This window comes from Chrysemys picta, chromosome 1 (genome assembly GCF_011386835.1).
Source record: "Chrysemys picta bellii isolate R12L10 chromosome 1, ASM1138683v2, whole genome shotgun sequence".
Taxonomy (NCBI): domain Eukaryota; kingdom Metazoa; phylum Chordata; order Testudines; family Emydidae; genus Chrysemys; species Chrysemys picta.
Genome location: NC_088791.1, coordinates 25750449 through 25772319, shown reverse-complemented (window position 1 = coordinate 25772319; position 21871 = coordinate 25750449). Strand labels below are relative to the sequence as shown.

General features: G+C 40.9%; 1 protein-coding gene across 7 annotated transcripts in view; it reads left to right on the top strand.

Annotated features, from left to right (window-relative positions):
* Nucleotides 1-21871, top strand: part of CCDC146 (coiled-coil domain containing 146) — a 118558-nt gene that overhangs the window by 72812 nt on the left and 23875 nt on the right. For 6 of the 7 annotated variants that reach the window (XM_005305782.4, XM_065553832.1, XM_065553818.1 and 3 more), the window contains 7 exons: nucleotides 6089-6146; nucleotides 8598-8774; nucleotides 9864-9937; nucleotides 11698-11925; nucleotides 13643-13829; nucleotides 18299-18394; nucleotides 19478-19648. In XM_005305782.4, the coding sequence (XP_005305839.1) occupies nucleotides 6089-6146; nucleotides 8598-8774; nucleotides 9864-9937; nucleotides 11698-11925; nucleotides 13643-13829; nucleotides 18299-18394; nucleotides 19478-19648 (991 nt within the window). The remainder of the gene's footprint in view (nucleotides 1-6088; nucleotides 6147-8597; nucleotides 8775-9863; nucleotides 9938-11697; nucleotides 11926-13642; nucleotides 13830-18298; nucleotides 18395-19477; nucleotides 19649-21871) is intronic. The other variant, XM_065553825.1, reaches the window with a different exon arrangement.

Genomic DNA, 21871 nt, shown 5'->3' with positions numbered 1-21871 from the left:
TATGAAATTAATATTGTAAATGAAGTATTTAAAGTTTGACTCTACTTCATCTTTGGATTTTAATTTTTTTAAATTTAATATTTTAAATTAAATTTAATATCTCTTCTCTTATTCTTTCTCTTGCCCCTGGACTTGCTTTTTGTGAAAGCAGTGGGCATACTCAAGGGAATTATAACTTTTGTGTTTGCAACCCTCTGTTGCCACAGAATGTGAGGCATTAAAATCCTTTAACCTTAAAATGACAAAGCTTTTGCTGTGAACTTGCAATGGTACCACAGGAATCTGTCCTCATGAGAGAAGACTGCAATGAGAAAGGGAAATGGGGCCAACTTCTTTCTCCCCTACAGTTTTAAGATTGTCCTTGTGATCCTCCTGGTGTGATTTTAAAGAAGACACTCCCTTGCCTAGACTGCTAACAAGCACTGCAATACCCATTTAATTAGTTTTGGTGGCAGCTAAATATAGGCATGGGTACATTTTCAGAATGGGGATTTCAGTAATGGTGGTGTGATTATGCAAGCCCAAGAAATTCTAGTAGGTATCCACCTAAAGTGCCTCAGGGTTGTAAATTCCCCTTATTAGTTATGTATTTAGACAACTCCAATAACTCATTAGCTGTGTAAGTGAAAATACTCATTCATGTTCAAATAGCACAGTACTCCCAAGGGAAAATATTAGGGTTCGGTTGTGGCATTTGGGCGCAGTGCATAGTAAGAGGAGCAGTACAGAGCCCCACCACAGAACCTGGGGGGAACACACTGGCTGCTACACCTGTTAACAAGGGGCAAGTCTTACATTCTCCCTACCCCTCTTTGGGGTACTGTGCATTCCAGGGGAATACAGAAGGAAAAGTCCCTGGGTCACACAAGGGGTAGTGGCAAAGGCTTTTTGCATTGTTTTCACTACACACACCCGCACTGTGTTTGGGCCAAGTATAGTCTGACCCATAATGACTTTAAAAATAATACTAAATTAGGTCCTAGTTTTCAGGCTTCACTCGTAATAACAGGAGCAACGGTTGAAGACTCAGGATTTAAATACATATTATTTTATTTTCTTAAGGTCTGTATCCTGTAAGAGTTGTAATTTTTTCTATTACAAAGCAATTAATGAAAGATGCCATCTGAAATCTTGTGCTTTTGGCCCCAATTTGTCTTCCTTTCTTTTATTAAATAATCTTACGTCTGGATTTGTATATACTAACACATTCCTGCTAATTCATCAGGATGTTCTGACTCACTAGTACAATAGAATGTTATAGCCAAAACCATATGTTTCCATTACTTCCATATCTGAAAAGCAATCAGTTGCTGCATATGAATATCCCATAAGAAACTTTTAGAATACATAACTGATTCCATGTCCAGACAGCAGTACCAAGAAGAATTCTAGCTTCTCAAGTAACATAAGATGCATTATAAATAGAGCAAATTAAGCAGATGGGGGAAATTCAGCAGACACCAACTGGAATGCATAATTCTACATGTTTAGACTGAAAGTTATTCCTGATTTTAAAAAGAACAGGAGTACTTGTGGCACCTTAGAGACTAACAAATTTTTTACCTTTAGTCCTTTTGATATGATGTCCATCTGTTTGCATTTTGAAAGGAAGATGATGTCTGTCTGTATCTGTACGAGTTTTTTCATGAAGTTGATGGATTTCCACTCCATACGGCCTTGCATAATGACAGGTTTGATCTCTCTGACCCATAAATTCCCTCTTCTGCAAAAGTGCATAGAGGGGAATAAGTTCAAGAGCTACAGCACCTGTGAATTCTGTCCCCAAATTCCTGGGACAAAAAATGCTACAGATGTTAGAGAATCATGGGTATCTGTTCCTCAGAACTTGTGGATCTTAAACAGCCTCACTGAGTGACTCTCCTTCCAAGATCACCTCCACCTCTCCCCAACCCCACCACTTAGCAGTGCCACTTGCCAAGCTGCCATCAGCTGACAGACCATGGCTGTATTTGTTGACCACTCTTAGGGAGCAATTGCAGAGTATGTATCTGCACTAATTGGTGAGAACAATTGTTACAATAAAAGTTATTTTTTCTCTTACAAAGCCAGCAGATAAAGATGCCACCTTTTTCTTCATAACAACCTGTTATGTATTTGAAGTCTTATGTCCCGGCTCAGTCTTCTCTTCTCCAGACTAAACAAACCCATTTTTTCAGTCTTTTCTCGTAGGTCATGATTTCTAGACTTTTGAAAAATTAAACGTGGTCCTCTGTGTGGGCTAAGTGAAACAAAGCAGCATTAAACCAGCTGTTTCTGCGCATTATAACTGGAACAAGGGTAATATACAGAGTTTTTCTTTTATCCTCCAAGTGCATATGAAAGGGAGTTTTACATGCAGAGCAGGCTTTAAATGTTCATTTCATAATGACAATCAGGTCATTTCCTTTTTCAAGGTTTTATGCCACATGTCCCCAACTAAGTTTAACAGGTAACACAGGTCATATGGCCAGCATTCAGAAACAAGCACTTAATGCTCCACTCCCACGCCTTTTTCATATATGTTTCATTGTCTGATACAAGAACAGTGATCCAATCAAAGGAAACCTCATGTTTATCCAATGTTTTCCATATTGAAATGAAATTTAATGTGGATAAATGTAAAGTAATGCACATTGGGAAAAATAATCCCAACCATACATACAATATGATGGGGGCTAATTTAGCTACAACTAATCAGGAAAAAGATCTTGGAATCATCGTAGATAGTTCTCTGAAGACGTCCACGCAGTGTGCAGCGGCAGTCAAAAAAGCAAACAGGATGTTAGGAATCATTAAAAAGGGGATAGAGAATAAGACAGAGAATATCTTATTGCCCTTCTAAAAATCCATGGTACGGCCACATCTTGAATACTGCGTACGGATGTGGTCTCCTCATCTCAAAAAAGATATACTGACATTAGAAAACGTTCAGAGAAGGGCAACTAAAATGATTAGGGGTTTGGAACCGGTCCCATATGAGGAGAGATTAAAGAGGCTGGGACTTTTCAGCTTGGAAAAGAGGAGACTAAGGGGAAATATGATAGAGGTACACCTCTATCCCAATATAACGCGGCCCAATATAACATGAATTCGGATATAACATGGTAAAGCAACGCTCCGGGTGGGCGGGGCTGCGCGCTCCAGCGGATCAAAGCAAGTTCGATATAACGCAGTTTCACCTATAACGCGGTAAGATTTTTTGGCTCCCGAGGACAGCGTTATATCGGGGTAGAGGTGTATATAAAATCATGAGTGATGTGGAGAAAATGAATAAGGAAAAGTTATTTACTTGTTCCCATAATATAAGAACTAGGGGCCAACAAATGAAATTAATGGGCAGCAGGTTAAAACAAATAAAAGGAAGTTCTTCACACAGCGCACAGTCAACTTGTGGAACTCCTTGCCTGAGGAGGTTGTGAAGGCTAGGACTATAACAGTGTTTAAAAGAGAACTGGATAAATTCATGGTGGTTAAGTCCATTAATGGCTATTAGCGAGGATGGGTAAGGAATGGTGTCCCTAGCCTCTGTTTGTCAGAGGGTGGTGATGGACGGCAGGAGAGAGATCACTTGATCATTACCTTTTAGGTTCACTTTCTCTGGGGCACTTGGCATTGGCCACTGTCGGTAGACAGGATACTGGGCTGGATGGTCCTTTGGTCTGACCCAGTACGGCCATTCTTACGTTCTTATGTTCTTGTGTTCTTATATTGCTGTCTTAAAGTTCACAGAGTCTAAAACTACACAGTCCAACAGAATTATGTTTAATTTCACTTCACATTCACATTCTGATTTGCTTAAAACAGCCAGTATGTTGAGAACATATCTATCTTCCTGCATCTGTGATCTTATTAGTGACAATGCTGATCCCATCACAAGTCTTCAGCTTTTCTTTAATTTCATTTACATGATTATCAAATACTCTTGGCAAGTAGAATGCTGTAGATGGCTCAAACCTGGTGCGATTCCAACATTTCACAGGTTACATTCTAAATACTTCTTTAGGCTTATATGAGCAAGGGTTTTCAGTGTCAGATTCACTGCACAGAAAGCCTCAGTAAGCTTAAAAAGCTCTGTCCATCTATGAAGTTGTTCAGCTGTTTGTCTATGAGTTGTTCACCTCAAACATCTAGACCCCATATTTTTGCACATTTTGTTTGCTGCTCTTTTCAAATTTCCAAGCCTTTGCTTTACGTTTGTGGGATGCTGTCTCCAAATGTTTTATCTCAACTTACCTTATGACTGTTATCTCCTGATATGTTGCATGTAGAACAAAATAATAAACCTCCACTTTCGTGGAAGATATTTTAGGGATATTGTGCAGATCACTCCCTTGTACTTATGCTTGATGTTTTACTCATCATCATCATCATAGCTGTAGACTAAATCCTCTGTGTCTGCAACATAGTACCATGCTTGTAATGTTGCTAAGGAAGGCATCCGAGCTGGTCAAACATAAAGATATAATGTGTTTTTAATAGTTACATGAATTATGTAACATCATTTCATGTAATGCATGCTACTGTTAAAACCACATTTTTCAAGTAGTCAAGTTCAATGCACTTCGTTAAAATCCTGAACACACAGAAAAATCCCAGACACAAAAAAAGCCATGGACGCAAAGAAAAATCATGGTATCAATGACATTTTTTCCCACCATGACAAACCTGCAGCCTTCAATCATAACATATGACAACCATTATGAAGATGACCTCAACAGTAGAACATTCACATGGGTGAATAAAAATGAGTGGAACCTTAAATCAGTGTCCATGATAGCTAAAACCAGATTCAAGGGTGAAAGTAACATTCAGAACTTACCGGTATGGGGGCCCGGCTCTGGGCCCCTGGAAGGGGTGGGGCCTCTGGCGAAAGGGATGGGGCTGGGGGGGTCAGCCTCCCCCAGCCAGCCCATCTGCGCTGCCTGGCTCTGGCGGCGATTTAAAGGATTCGGGGCTCTGGCTGCTGCCGTGGTAGCAGCGGCAGTGGCCGGGAGCCCCGGGCCCTTTTAAATTGCTGGCCCCGGGGCAGCTGCCCCTTTTGCCCCCACCCCGTAGGTGGCCCGGGGGGGTGGAGACAGGGGAAACAACATTAAAGCGCTGCCACAGCAGTGCTTTAAGGAGGGTCCTTAAAAAGTTGTTGTGGTAGCGCTTTAACGTCGGCTTGTTCGTGCCAGTACTGGCGGCCACTTCTTACTGGTACGCTGTATTGGACATACCGGCCTACTTTCACCCCTGACCAGATTAAATACAACACTCAATGTACCCACATTACTTTATGGCTGTGAAACATGAGTACTGAAAAAGCATCTGGAGCAAAAGCTGCAACATTTGAAAGGAGTTGATTGCACCATATCCTAGGCATGACAAGACTAAATAGACCAAGAAATTATGATATCTGTAGAAGACTGAAAGTACATTGTGTGACTACAATCATAAAAAGCATGCCTGAACAGAGAGGACGTGAATGTTCAAGGAGGCAATGGTATAACAGTATATAAAACCATCCAGGCAACACCCCAACTGGGTTAAATGGTGGCTCAAAATAGATGTGATTGGAATCTGTTTATAATCTTGGCCCTACCCATCCTTGGTGTTGGAAAAAGATGATAAGCATGTTGATGGTGAAGATAGTCTTTATGCTAGAGTGTGCAGTTTTTTGCATGCACTGGTTAGTAAATGCTCTTCTACAGTTTATCTCCTTCAATATCTATTTTTTTAAAACCACATGTTTTTTATTTCAGTTTTATAAAAGAGTTCAGAAAGTGCCCTGAGATATGAAAAACATCTCTGAGGTCTTTTTAGGTATCTGTGCTCTAATTCTGTCTTGATATTTGCAGCATTCTTTATGCACCAGATTTTGCAATGAAACTTATATCTATATAATGAAATTTGGTTTTTGTACACTTGTAACATCTAGATCAATGTTATGGTAAGACTGACCTAAATTCAGTTTTCAAATGGTATCCAAATCGTCACAGATGTTATTTCACTTCACTTTTTAATGTTGGATAGCATGGACTGTTAAAGGTCTCTTTTCATTGCTTTGCATACTGCCAATGTGCTGATCTCTATGACGATTTTTCTGTAGTTTACAAGAAGACAAAAGACTCCTGCAACGGGAATATGAGAGAATCCCCAAGCAAGGTGTAAGTATGAAATACACCTCACTAAAAAAAGTCATGTTTTGTGTCCTGTTGGATAGCATGTAAAATAAGAAAACTATGCAGATGAAGATACTATTGTAAAAACTAAAACAGTAGATTTTTGTAACATCTGGAATATGTGGAAAAATTAAGAGGTGGAATTCAAAGGAAAGGCTGTGTTGTGTCATTCACTTTTGAGAACCTTAGGACAAACACTAAATATTTAATTTATAAAGACATTTACGGATAGATGTCCTGAGAGAAACCGTTCAAATTACAATTCTAACAATTCATAGGGCAAATATTGAAGTAGTACTTCTGGAGGAATTCTACGCCACTGCGTGGTTACAGAATTCATGTCATCCACGGATTGCTTTGCTTCCCTGAAGCAAAATGACTTCTGAGGGGAAGCAAAAGGAAGCTGCAAGAGCAGTCACTCACCCCTCCTCAGCAGCCCGGAGCAGCTGGTGCATAAATCAGTGCAGGGGAGGAGGGATTGTGCATATGTGCGGGGGAGATGTCACTGCTGGGGGGCAGGGCAGGGCTGGGCATGCATGCATGTGTGCAGGTGAGCAAACGAGGGTGGTATAAAGGAGCCTTATTGTAAATGACACTACAGCCTTATAAATGCTTATGGTGCTTTAGTGATTAGAACTGGTTTAAGTTTTCAGACTGAAAAATTTTCCTTTCAAAATGTGCTCCATGAACTGTTTACTACTGATCTTTCTGGTGACTGTCAGTAGCCAATACAAATTGTGAGTTTGATACCTCCGCCCTCATTTGCTCTTCAGTTGCCTACGATTGTAATACTGAGCACATGGCTGCATATATTTGTTGACTAATAACTAGAAATAAAGGATCAAACTTAGCTACATTATTATTAGACAAAGGGGGTTTGAGGATTTCCTCCAGTGCTCCCCACTCTCATTCTCCATCCATTGTATTGTAGTTTAAATAAATTCCCAGAATTTTGAAGAATTTTAAAATATTGTGAACAGAATTTTAAAAATTTTGGTGCAGAATTCCCCCAGGAGTAAAGTAGTAACAAATTATATTTCATATCATATCCTATAATACATATATCATTCAGAAGAACTAATCTTAATCCTTTCTTACAATATTATTCCCTTTCCCAAAAATATAAAAGAGGTCTATATATCCTGCTTGCTTTTCTGATCATCTTAATCCTCCCACTATGCTCAGCATTTATTTTTCTTCCATTCAAACAAGACCAATGGTGTTTGTTTCATGAAATTGCCCATCATCTCATTAAAGGCCTGATTCTGCAATTCTTGCACATTTTGAGTAAAAAACACTCAATAGATAATAATTGTAACAAAAGGTAAATAACATTCAGCATGTGCAAGACTACAAATTCAAGATCAGTATTTGGGATAGAGGGATGTACAGCTTTTTCTGGTGAAAAATCCAGATGAACATTGCAGATGGTTCCTTCTGGTTCCAGCTGGCTGACCAGGTTAAAAGCAGCGGATCTATTCACTTAGAGGTTCCTGGCACTGCAGATTATTGGAGCTTCTGGTCCTACAGTTAAAACCAATAGTCTTCTTAGCGTATGAGCAACGTGATGCAGGTGGCACATAACCAGGCTTCATCACCGAATTTGGTCGGCTGGTTGGATCATTAGCTTCCTCGGCCTGAGCCAGGTACTGGCCGGGAGCACGATATAGTAACCAACAAGAGCCAGTTGAAGGATTGTAATCGTTTTTACTGGAATTTTCTAGACTTTTACTTTTAGTTTGCCACTTTGAATCCAGCCCAGGTTGGTAGTGGCCAAAATTTAGCATCTACTGGCTATACAGCGGCCTTTCTGAAATGAGCATTACAGTTGATGTTAAATTGACTATTGGCACAAAGCCCAAAGTCTGTACAGACATGGAAATTGAACTTCTGCTCTCACTAATAGCGTTGTCCTTCCATGTCAGAGTTGAGACATGATGATGGAGCAGTGTAGGGTAGTTAGCACTGCTGCTGCTTGTTTGAATCTGTTCCATGGGTGAATAGAGGTCTTATGGGCTATCAAGCCAAGCCTTATAAAAGAAGTAAATTATCAGAACAATAGGAAGAGCTAAGACAGTATGTATGTATATGAGAAAATATCTTTAAGAGTAATATTTATTTTAAAATTTAAATTTAACTTACAACAAAATATAAAAGAAAATTTGGTGGAAATATGATGGAACCAAAGAATTTTAGGAGTTTTCGTAATCGTGAAATAGGAAAACTAAACTCATGTGAATATGCAAAAATACCAAAGTAATACACAGTCCATTCAGGCTTCTCAGGCTTCTAAAGAAAAGGTGCACTTCTGTAATGAAAATCCATAAATTATTAAACAAACAATACAATATTTTTAAACAATTGTAAGCAAGAAATGCACTTTCCCCCAAAACCAAACAAATTTGAGATACCTGATCTTTGACTTTACTTTTAAAGGAGACAGAAAAGAAAATGAAAGTGGTGAAAGAAAACTGTGAAGAGCTCCGTAAAGAAACAATCCAAAGGAGAATGGAAATTAAAGCATTGAAGGAAGATGTGACATCCAAGCAAAGGCTGATGTTAAGAGAACAGAAAGAAGTAGAGGAACTTCTTGAGCAGCAGGATGATTTAAAAGTAACATAAGAATGTGTATATAAGTATGTGTGTGTATATGTGTGTGTGTGTGCGCGCGCGCATGCACACGCTCAGGGAAACACATTGAATATTCTGAATACTTCTGCTGTCATTCGAGTATGTACTGGCATCAGAAGGCATGACATCACAAAATGCAGCATTAGTCAATAACCATGTATCATGCTGCTATACCATTCCCACAAGTAGCCATATGGGAAATTATAGGCATAAAACTGACAACAAGTAGCTTTCATAATGGTTAGAACTCTTAGGCTAATTTCCAATAGATATTAATGGAAAAGCCAGAACACAGTATTCTGTGAATTATAATTAGAGCAGATCAGGAATTTTCAGTCAATCTTTTTTGATGGAAAATGTAGTTTCTGCAAAATTTTCTACAGGACATTTTCAATTTTGCTGAAACTTTTTGATTTTTCCATCAAGAAAATATGAAAATGAAATCAGTAACTTTCAACAAACAAACACACACACACACAAGATTGAGACCTAAGATAGGTAAAATTCAGAAAACATGGATCGGTGAAAGGTTTGAGGTCAGATATTTCATGAACCAGGATGGCTGGAAATAGGAGCTTAATAGCATTGGAAAAGCAGGGCTGCCAGTCTTTCAGAAGGATACACAGCACTTCCTTCCAGACATGTCAGATCTTGAAATATTGGACCTTAACAATGTGAAATTTGTATGTATAGAAAAGGTATTTTAGGTCATTTTTATAGTGTTTTGTGGCTTTCTCTGAGCTCTGCATCCTATGCTTGGACCCTGGTCAGCACAGATTTGCCCTAAGAATTGGAGCTAGATTTTCTGGTGCTCCTTGTCACAGAAAATCTAGACCTATATATTTATAGCATATGTACATTATTTGTGAGTTATGCAAATATAATTTTGCATATTGTTGCACTAGTCAGTAATAAAAATAGCAGCTGTGTTCTTTTTTGGGACAAACTCATGTTATTGAAAAACACACATTTCTGTTCTGGGTCATATTAGTAGTTCAAAGAAAATGTTCGTTCTCTGAAATTACATGAAATTTAGAGCCTGTTGGTCTAACATTTTTGTTTTATTACTAGGATGAGCTAGTCCGCCTTCATGCTATTCCTGTCCAGCTTGGAAAAGAAATGGACAAGATAAAACGCAAAACATTGTATGTTTTTAAATGTACCTAACTAAAATCTTTCCATTTTATTTTTAGTATTTATTTTCTCAGTAATATCTCGGTATATAGACAACTAACAACGTTTAAGTTCTTGATACAAAATTCTGATCAATACAGATACAGTGTGTCTATAATCTACTTAATGAGCAATATCCATGAAACTGAATCAAAAGGTATAGCATCAGCAGGGAAACATATTTTAGACTTGAAAACAACAATAAAAAAGGTTTTGGAATAACCTTTGGTCACAAACCATTCAAATGTCTATTGATACTGCATATTAAGATGGTTGATATCAGATACTACACAGAGCTTACCTGATATCCCACAGATTTTTTTTCAAATGTGGAACAATACTAAAGATCTAAGTTGATGGTGTAATCTAGCACCTAGCACTTTTAAACACATGCCAGTCCTCAGCTGCTGAACATTAGCATAGGACCACTGGCTACAATAGAACTACATCAGTTTTCACCAGCTGAGGATCATGTTGTGAAATTACCCTAGCATCCAGATTTTCTGGGAGCAAGTATTTAGTTACAGCGTTCTGATCCTAGTCTTCCTATACAAATTATTTGGTCTAATGCTTTAAATCGGTTAGATAATATCCACTCATCATCTGTTACGTTTTCCTCCTGATTCCTTACAGACTTCTTTTTGCAGTCAATGGCAGGTTTCTCTGTTTCTACATTGGCTAATTGGTACAGTAAAGAATGAGATAAACTGGTCAAAGAAAAGCATACTTGTGTGAAATGCAACCAAGTGCAATTTGGCCAGGGCCGGCTCCAGGCACCAGCCCAGCAAGCGGGTGCTTGGGGCGGCCCCTCGAAGGGGGCGGCACATCCGGCTCTTTGGCAGTAATTCGGCGGCGGGTCCGTCAGTCCGTGTCGGAGGGAAGGACCTACCGCCGAAGAATGAAGCGACGGCGTTAGAGTTCACGATCGCGGCTTTTTTTTTTTGCTTGGGGCGGCAAAAACTATGGAGCCAGCCCTGAATTTGGCTACCTTTTCTTAAAACACCTAGTGGCCAAATTGCTATCCTAAATGAGCTTTCTTTGTACCTTATTAACCTATTATATTACACTGAAGTTTATTCTATCTCCTGACTGCATTCTCTACCATTAATTATTTTTCTGATGTTACATTTTTGTAAATAATTCCTTGCCTCTGCTCAATTATTTAATTTGAAAAACTATACATCCCTTTTCTTTTTTTTTCTTCTTTACCTATTTGTGTGTGTCCAGTTATCTAATTTCTTTGAACAAAACCTGATTTCACATGCATATTGCCAAGCTGTACTGTGGCAGAGCTATAGATTTGGGAATGGCTTACTGCAAAAATACACATTTGAACCTAAACTCTAACTTGTGCTGTACTGGTGCTCAAATGAAAGAAGAAGGTGGATAAAGCCCAAAAGGGAGAACTGCCCACTGTAACAAGTCATCAGGAGCATGTGATCTGAAGTCAATCCTCCAGTCACTTGGCATGCTGTCACCAATGAGCTTTAGCTAAGGGTACATGATGCTCTGTTCAGAGGAGCAGCAAAATGCGCTTCAGAATACTATCCCCATCGCCACGAGGACTCCTGTCCAGGCCAACAGAACAGTTGTAGCAGAAGAGATGCTGAGCAATAGTTCTGCTTCTGCTCACTGCAGCGGGAATTACAGCATTTGGTCTTTGGTCTGTATTTCTAGAGCTGGATCCATTTTTACAGATGTGATATTATACTGTTTTAAAATGTGTTCTCAGAGATGCAGAGAAGAAGAAAAAAATTCTCGTTGACCATGTTCAGGAGTTAAATGATGCCCTAAAAAAAATGGAAAAAAAGAGTGAAGAAGTATTGGAAGAAAAGGAAGATGTAATGAAGGAATTGGATGGAAAACGAGCTTTGCTTGAAAGCAAAGAGCGAGAATTCAACCATTTGACAAAGTTACTAGAAATGAGCAAAGAGAATGAAGCAACAGCCCTGGCAGACAGGTTAGAATAGAAAGCAAGAGCCTTGTACTCAGAAATGGTCTGAGTGAGCACTCATCTATTCTGAATGAATTATTCTTTTCTTGGTTATTGCTTTAAATAGTTTTATTATTGACTTCATAAAATCACACTATTTAACATTACCCTAATTTCACCATGGATTTATATAATTTCTGTTTATTGAGTTACGTTGCTGATCAAAACCTGATGTTATCATAGAAGAGAGAAATGCAGTAAGGGTCTGTCGAAAGCCCATTGAACTGCATGGGACAGCTCATTGATTCAGTGGACATTGGATCAGGCCCTAAATGAGAATCCACAAAACTGAGGCTGATGACTCAATCTTCCACTGTGCCTGAGCAAAGATTGGTTTCAGAGGAGAGGGGTGCTGACAAAGGCCCACTTCTGGCTCCCTGATTCTTCTGTGTCCTCCAGCAAAGAATTGGGTATAGCAGAGCAAGGCTCCTCTCCTCAATTCACCTCTGCTGACATGATCACCACCTGACCCACCTCCTCCTGACCCCTGACGTCCTCCCTCCCCACTTACACTGGGCAGCACAGCTTTGGTGGAAGAGGCGGCAACAGCAGGTGGCAAAGCTGGCACGGGGGTGGGGGAGCAGAGCCACCTCTACCAGCTTTACAACAGCCAGAGATTCCCAGTATCACCAACCAGAAGTGTTTAAACATCTTGAGTCATGCCTCCCCTAATCATGATGTTATTTAAAAATAGTACATTTGGGATTTTTTTTAATTTGCTTTCCGGTTTCTGACCCGTTAAGGTTCATGCTGATCATGCTTTCAAGCATTTCTCTGGAACCAGGAGGGCTAGAAACCTACTTATTGTTTTTAAGTGCATGCTGAGATTCTCATATAGTCACTAGGCTCTGAGAGCTGTGACTTTAAGAAGAACACCAGAAATCATGAGAACTGTAATAATATCATGAGAGCTGGGAACAATGGATTTCCCCTACACAAGGAGAATTCCCTAGGGGAATTGTTTAAACGAGTAAACAATGCAAAGTGAATTTAGCAGATCAGAGAACCTAGCCCAGGGATTTTCAAAGGAACATAAGGGTGCTAGGCACCCACCTGCCATTGAAATCCAACTGGATTTGGGCAGCCAGCTCCTTTAGACTCCCTTATAAATCCCAGCCTCTCCACATCTGGTAATCAATATAAACTGCTATAATGCTTCAAATCTCAGATCTAGGAGTTGTTATGCCTGACTCTAGCCAGATTCAAGTTTCTCCTTTCTTTGTGGGGAAGGATGTATACCTGTAATAATAGCCTTATCTTTAGCAGTAATCCTTCTGCCCTTTCTGTTTGTGTCTCGCATTAAAGAAGGTTGGAGGAACTGATAAATGGAAATTTACAAATGAACAAAATGTAGACTTCCTTAGATATTAAAAATACATTTTAATTCTCACTTTAAGAGATAGAAATAATTTCTCTAATACTATGAGTAATTTTTTAGCATTGTTGAAACAAAGCATGAAACAAAGCATGGGAATGTTGCCATTGGCTTCAATGGAGTCAGGATTTCACCCATTATGTTTTAGGAGAATGGCCATTAATTTGTGACAAGACAGTTTTTTCTATTTTATTTTGCTGCTCAGCTGCCATAAGGCTTTTCCAAACTCAATGTAAAGTGGTCATGTTTGTTTGCATACATCTATTGGACAGGTTTTCTCTTTCTGAAATATTCTATATATCTATGTAGGGCTGTTCTGGAAATTGGTTTACGTAACTGTCTCTTGGAGAAGCAAAAGCAGCATGATAATCTGATTTATAAACAAAGAGAGAAAGATAGAGATTTGAGAAATTTGAAAAAGATGGAGATGCAATTGAAAATCGCTTATGATTCCATGGAGCAAATTAAATTACTGCATGAGAGGCTCACATTAGAGGTCTGTATACAAAATACTGATGACAAGAATTAAAAATATTGCTATAGAAAATCAAATTAAGAAATACTTTTAAATGGTTGCACAGAAATAAAAAGAAGACAACATTTTAAATTTCTATGTACAGAATACAGGATGCTGCTAACATTTGTATTCAGAGTTCTTGCATTTATAGCTCTCAGAAGTACTACATCTGTTTGGCTGTATCTGTGTATGTGAGTATTTGTTATCTGCACAGCACTCACAACATTAGGGTTACCATCCGTCCGTATTTCCCCGGACATGTCCGGCTTGTGCGTCTTTAAATAGCCATCTGGGAGGAACAGGTAACAAGGTTAAAAGGTCCGGGATTTTTCCCTTCCCCTCCCTCCCTCCCTCCCTCCCATGCAGAGTGCGGCGCGGCTGATTGGGCGGCTGGGCCTGATTGCGCCGCTCCCATTGGCCTCCAGCAGCCAGAGCCCCTCCCCTGCTCCCCCCATGCTGCCTGCAGCCCAGTGTAACCACACAAACAGCCCCACCGGCAGCGTGTTTTGCCTATACATGGAGCCAGCATCTGACCGGCATGGTAAGGGGAGTCCCGGGGGGCAGTCAGGGAGCAGCGGGAGGGTTGGATGGGCCTATCTGGGGGTGGGAGGGTGAATATGGGGTGGGGGGGTGGCGGGTTATATTATTTTGTGGTGCCCGAGTTCCAGCAATATCCAGGGCTGGGGGCCCTGCCCCAGCAATATTTGGAGCTGGGTCTCTCCCCCGGCCCTGCTTGGAGCAGGCCCCGGCCTCCACCTGCCACCCCCCCTCCACGCATCCACCCCCCACAGGTCCCCCCGTCCCTGCCCAAAAGAAAGCAGCACACCCCTCTCCCCTGCCTGCTTGTGCTGCCCAAGTAGCACATTCCTACGCCCTCCCAGCAGCAACTGCTGTCTGCTTCCCCAGGGTCCTAGTGCCCCCCCCATCCACTAATGGCAAGACAGGCTGCCCTTACCCTGCCCTTCCACTCTAGCCCTGAACCTCTCCAACGCCCCAAACCCCTCATCTCCAGCCCCAGTACCCTAATCCTCTGCTCCATCCCTGAGCCCCCTCCTGCATCATGAACCCCTCAGACCCACAGCCCTCACCCCTGCATCCCCTCCTATCCCCAAACTCCCTCCCCCACCCCCTCCCCTTCTCACACACACCCTCCTGCCCTCAAACTCCCTCCCAAAGCTTGCACCCCCTCCCTTTACACCACCTCCCACCCCCAAACTCCTTCCCAGAGCCTGCACCCTTCACCCCCTCCTGCACACCCAACCCCTGCCCCAGCCCGGAGCCTGCACCCAGCACCCAAACTCTATCCCAGAGCCTGCACCCTAATCCCCAGCCCAGGACCTGCACCCCAGACCTCCTCCCCCCACCCAACCCCCCTCCCAGAGCCTTAGGCAGGTGGTGGGGCGGGTTCTGGGCACCACCAAAATTTCTACAAACCTGCCACCCATAAGGGTCGGGGCAGTCAGGGGACAGGTAGGGTCCTAGGGGGGCAGTTAGGGTGGGGGGTTCCTAGGAGGGGGCAGTCAGGGGACAAGAAGCAGGGGGGGTTGGCGGTTCTGAGGGGGTGGGAAGTGGGAGGGAGTGGATGGGGGCGGGGCTAGGGCAGGGCTCCCCCCCCCAGCGTCCTCTTTTTTGATTGTGGAAATATGGTAACCCTACACAACAACTTTATAGCCATGAAACAAATATAGTGCCTTTACCTGGAGGACCTTACTAACTAGATAGACAACATACAAATACAATACAGGGAAAGGTTAAGGAGCAACATGAAGCAGTGTGAACAAACAACAGACTATTACACACATCTGGTAATTCCACCATTTTATTGTAATCTTCGCTGAGGAGTAAATGGAATTTGTAGGCTGTTTGAAGAAGTGGATTTAAGAACAGTTTAATTTGCCTTATCTACCAAGCACCTCCTTCTCCTACTTCAAATCCTTCCTTAAGGAATTCCACTGCTCCCAGGAATCCTCCTGATTCTCTCCTCACTAGTTGTTCCCCAACTCTCCATTTCCTGAACTATTGTTCTGTACCTTGTGTTGGCTTTGTTTTTCTTGTCTGTTGAAGATTGTAAACCCGTCTTTCTAATTCTAATTCCCCCTTGGCAAGTAATTATTTTTGACAAGATAGTAAAATATCATCTTAGTAAAAGGCTTGTGAGCAGATATGCAAGGCCTGGTACAATTTCATTACAACTTGCATGGCTGTTGTAAGCTCTTTGGGGCAGAAAATTTTTACTATATGTTTATAAAGTGCTGTTTAAGTTTATAAAACTGTAACTATTACTCAGTAATTTTACTTCCTCTATCCCACTCACCACTGCAAAAACAAAAAGGAATTTCCTGCTGAATTCACCTCACTGCTTATTACTCATCTCGTGACACAATCCAAGTGGGAAAAAAATGCAAGCAAAGTTGTTGTGTCTTGCATAATCCTTGATTGGAAAATAACAAGTTTCAGACTCAGCTTATTTGAAATATTGCTTAATGGGCTGATGAGTGTCCCTCCAGTGATGATAAAGGCATTAACCAGCTGCCTCTTAGTAAGTCCAAGGAAAGGGATCTCTTCTGTGTTGCTGTAGACAAATTTTGCTGAAGAAAGACTATAACTGGCCACTATGGTTCAAAATCAAACTCAAACTGACCAAAATCAGGGACATTCAGAGTTAAAATTCACCATATCCAGTGAGATCCTCACCCCTGCTCCTTCCCCTTTATATCAGGTAACAAGGCTCAAGCAGCATAAAGGTCCTCTGAAAGTTCAGTTGCAGTGGAAGTCAGCCATAAGGATGCCTCCCAAGGCCCCTCTTTCAAGCTGTAGCATAGAGTGTGCGCCACGGGAGGGGGCCACAGAACCCAACTCTGCTGAGATTCTGGACAGCATGGCCTGCAAGCCAGTCCCAAGAGACTGCTGTAATTTTGACAGGCCCTGAAGGCGGTCTCAGATATGCTGGGGGTTTCTCCAGCCCACAGAACAGTCCAGGATCAGGAGTGCACAAAGGTGGTGTAAAACAATATTGCCAACCTCAAGAGATCAAAAAGTATGAGTAAGACCCTCTCAACAGCTCAAAAATCATGTCAACTCCCCAAATATCATGAGCTTTAAGAAACCATCAAATCATGTGACCCTGGGCAAGTCACTTTGGTCAAATTTTCAAAAGTGGCATCTGATTGTGAGTGTCTCCATTTTTGGGTATCCAACTTGAGACACCTTGAGCCTGATTTTTCAGCTCCCTTTGAATTGAATTGGAATTGTGGGTGCTCAACAAATCTGGAAGGCAGACCAAAGTTCTCAAACTTTGGCATCTGAAAACTAAGGATGCCAAAATCAGATGCCACATTTGAAAATGTTGGCCTTCATTTTACTGTATTTTAATTTTCCCATCCAAAAAATGGTGATAATATCCACCTTTGTAATACTATTTAAGAACCACAAATGAAGAGTGCTGTGTAAGTGCAAAATAATATTTGTTATTATTTATGTTAGTGTATAGAATTTTGAATCTTAATATCTGGTTGTACTTTGAAAATGGCATCTTGGGATTCAGTATTTATTTTGGCTATGTGACTTCCAGATCCAGTGTTCTCAGTTTGCAAGTGAAAAAAAAATACTATTTCTAACTGCCAGCTTTGCAAACTCGACACAAGCTGTCCCTCTCACATACTACTACTAGCAGAGGTTCTTCAAGACACATTAGTTCCTCTGTGGCACCTGTGTTATCCCATTGTTTCCAAATTATATCCCAGTGAAACTTTGCAACACAAATGTTTTAAATGGAATTACACAGATGTAATTTAATTGGAACTTAATTTCTAATCAGTCTAGGCTTCATTATAATATCTGATTCACTAAACAATTCTGATGATGATGAACAAGATGGAGTATATACAGCTCACTCTATTATTTGTTTTGGCTTCTTCAAGGCTAACAGGAGTAAGAAGCCCTAAAATTGCATTAAAATCACTAAAAGCAGCAGGTATCACTTTCATTATACACAAGGGTCAAATACTGACCCCATTAAGTCAATGGCAAAATTCCCATTGTCTTCAGTGGGGACAGGATTTCACTCAAAAAGCTATCTATGAAGCTAGAAGGTGATATTTTTGCAGTCACTTATCAGAATAAAACCATGCTTTATGCTGCAGTAAAACACTGACTCTCGGGAATGGCAGTACTGACCCGGGTGTGTTGTTGTGAAGTTTGAAAATTTGAGAAAATTACTTTTAATGCTATTATTTATTTATTATTTATTATTTTACCATAGTGTCGAGGAGCCCTGGCGATGGATCAGGACCCCATTGTGCTAGGCATTGTACAAAGACAGAACTAAAAGATGGCCCCTGTCCCAAAGAGCTTACAATCTAACAAGCTGCTTGAAAGATATTATCTATGTTTACGTCTTTTCATATCCTTCTCTCACATCATTTTGCTTGCTTGATTTGTCTTTGTAGGTAGATGCTATCCCTAAAGATGATGGGACATTGGTGGAAAGAAGAAAAGACCTTCAAAAAGAAGTTGAAATGAATAAGAGAAATCTGGCCCAGGAGGTGATATTCCTTCCTTATATTTCTTACTACAACAACTAGCTTTCAAACTAGAAGATAAAAGCGCTGTTTGCAGAAAATTTGCCAAGTGTTTCTAGTTGTAGGTGTTCAGTGAGATAATGTGCAATGGAAATGGAATCTGTTTTATTTTAAAACACTGTCAAGGTATTTGTTGTATTTTTAAAACATATTTTGCTCTCACTATAATTGGTCACCTATTGGAAGTATGAGAGAGAAATATGCTTCCTAATTAAAATGTTCTCTCCATTATAAGAAGAACAGGAGTACTTGTGGCACCTTAGAGACTAACAAGTACTCCTGTTCTTCTTTTTGCGGATACAGACTAACACGGCTGTTACTCTGAAACTCTCCATTATAGGGTCCCATCTACACTACAGCTGGAACTGTGGTGGGTGTAATTGGGTTTGGATATGGCAGCGTGACCTTACTAAAGCAAACACAGTTCAGCATGTCCACAATATAGATTTTCCCCCCTCCACAATCATGTAAATTGTGTGTGCTTGCCACCAACTGCCACACTGTCAACAGTATTAGTGCATTCTGGGAAAATCTAGGTGGCTGTCTTATAATACCTCAGTTGCTGGTTCTGTCTGAAAGTATTGCTCTGCTAAGCACTATGATGATGAGCTCACCAGAAGTGATAGATGGTGTTTTTCAGATAGAGATCTCACGATGCCCTTCTCTTGTTCACATAGGATTCTTTCTTTTTATGCCAGTCCCAGAATTTATTAGCATCACCGTTTATTATGAGCATTTTAAGCTGTTTTGACAAGCTTGGTTGTTCAGGCTGCTGCATGTTCTGGCTTTCTTATTTTCATGCTCAATAATCTAATGGTGGATAGGCCAGTAATGTTGCACTGTGACAGAGCATTTTGCTGTATTATTGTAGGGCCTCATGTTGCAATTCTGCTAGTAGTAATTTTTTTTAATACCCATGTAGACCAAAACCCTTTCATGGACTTTGAAGATATAAGCAAAAAGAGCATCTCAGATTTTGGGACTACCAGCATTGATATTACAGTTTATAAATAATTAATATTAAAGTGAAGTTTGGTTTTACTTTAGAAAATGACAACAGATGTTGAGGCCCATATGTTAGAACAATGTATTGCTGAAGAAGATCAGCTTTTTAAGGAGCAGGAACGCTGCAGAGATGAGTTAGCCAGTCTTGCTCGCCTGACTCAGGTCAAGGCTGATGAGAGAGAACAGAAATCTAAGGACTTCTTAAAAGCACAGGTAAAAATGTACGGTTCATCTCACTGGAAAACTGTTCTTCAGTATATTAGATTACATTACTTATCAATCATAATCTCCTGCTTCCACATCCCTTGAGAATTCTGTCATAACATGAGGTTTATATCATGACATTATGTTGTTTTGTCACTTTATGATACAATGTAATAACAGTACATCAAAATGTCATCATGCCACAATGCAATGTGATGCCACTTGATTTCAGGCGTCACAAATGGCCTTCAAAACAAGAACAAACTATAAAATAATGGGACAGAATATAGATACCTCAGTCTAGAAATTCAGATCACAGAAGTTGCATATCATACTCCACAAAGACATGAGTATCCAAAGAAGAAAAGGATCGTCCCTCATTCCAAATGCAGGGGACAGTCCAATTTTTACTGACACATTGTAGAATGTAATTCCTGATGTTACTTCTGGTATAAAAGAGCAAACTAGAATGGAGCATAAGAACAGCCAAACTGGGTCAGACCTATGGTCCATCTAGCCCAGTATCCTTTCTTTCAATAGTGGTCAATGCCAGGTGCTTCAGAAGGAATGAACAGAACATATAATCATCAAGTGATCCATCCCATGTCGTCCATTCCCAGCTTCTGGCAAAGTGAGGCTACGGACACTTCAGAGCATGGTTTTGAATCCCTGCCCATCCTGGCTAATAGCCATTGATGGACAGATCCTCCATGAACGTATCTAGTTCTTTTTTGAAACCTGTTATAGTCTTGGCCTTCACAACGTCCTCTGGCACAAGGTTCCACAGGTTGACTGTGCGTTGTGTGAAGAAATACTTCCTTTTGTTCTTTTTAAACCTGCTGCCTATTAATTTCATTTGGTGCCCCCAAGTTCTTGTGTTATGAGAAGGAGTAAGTAACACTTCCTTATTTACTTTCTCCACAGCAGTCATGATTTTATAGACCTCAATCATATCCCCCCTTAGTCATCTCTTTTCCAAGCTGAACAGTCCCCATCTTCTTAATCTCTCCTCATATAGAAGCTGTTCCATACCCCTAACCATACCCTTTTCTGTACCTTTTCCAATTCCAATATATCTTTTTTGGATGACCAGATCTGCACGCAATATTCAAGATGTGGGTATAGCATGGATTTATATAGCGGCAGTATGATATTTTCTGTCTTATTATCTATCCCTTTCCTAATGATTCCCAACATTCGGTTAGCTTTTTAGACTGCTGCTGCACATTGAGTGGATGTTTTCAGAGAACTATCCATAATGACTCCAAGATCTTTCTTGAGTGGTAACAGCTAATTTAAACCCCATCATTTGATATGTATAATTGGGATTATGTTTTCCAAAGTGCATTACTTTGAATTTATCAACATTGAATTTCATCTGCCATGTTGTTGCCCATCCATCCAATTTTGTGAGCTCCCTTTGTAACTCTTTGCAGTCACTTCCTTCTTACTGTGCATTGGGTTGCTGTCTGCAATTTACTTGCACTGTGTCATTGCATATATGCTACGATGTTGCATAATTCATGCCAAATATTAGCTTCTGTTCATAGAAACAACCAGGGAGGCCAAAAATCTACCTACCTACCTATCTATTTGGATTTTTGAAAAGTATATAAGAGTGCCTGTCCAGTGCTCTCAGCACCCTTGACAATCTTTTAAAAATACTTTAAATAAACAGATACATCAGTTTCCCCAGATCAGATCAAAATATCCCAGTAAGCGCATAAATATAACCACTTAATGCACCACATCAAGCATGCTGATGGGGGCGGGGAACAAAAGGGAGAATTGCCTGGGGACCTGGGTGATTGAAATGGCCCGGGGGCCCCTGGCCCTCACCGCTGCCGTGGTAGCGGCAGCAGTGGTCGGGAGCCCAGGGCCCTTTTAAATCGCTCGGGTGGGTCACAGGACTCCTAAGCGTGCATGGGGTGGTGACCGCTCCAAGCCCCGCGCTTGGGGGGGGGGGCCCTGCGGGCTGGCGCAATTGGCCAGTCCGATCAGTCCCAGAAATGACAGGTCAGTCACTTCCGCCCCCGGTCCCACACCCCCCTAGGGATGGCCCTGGGGCCCAGAATTGCTATCGACGGGTCTGCACCATACAAACAATACCCAGAGTCCCACACTACATCCAGCCAGTCCACCCAACTCCCATCTCGTCATGGACAAGGAAGAAAAGAAAGGCCTTGCAGTGCACCTTAAAGGTTAATAAACTCGGGCAATTATAGTTCTGGA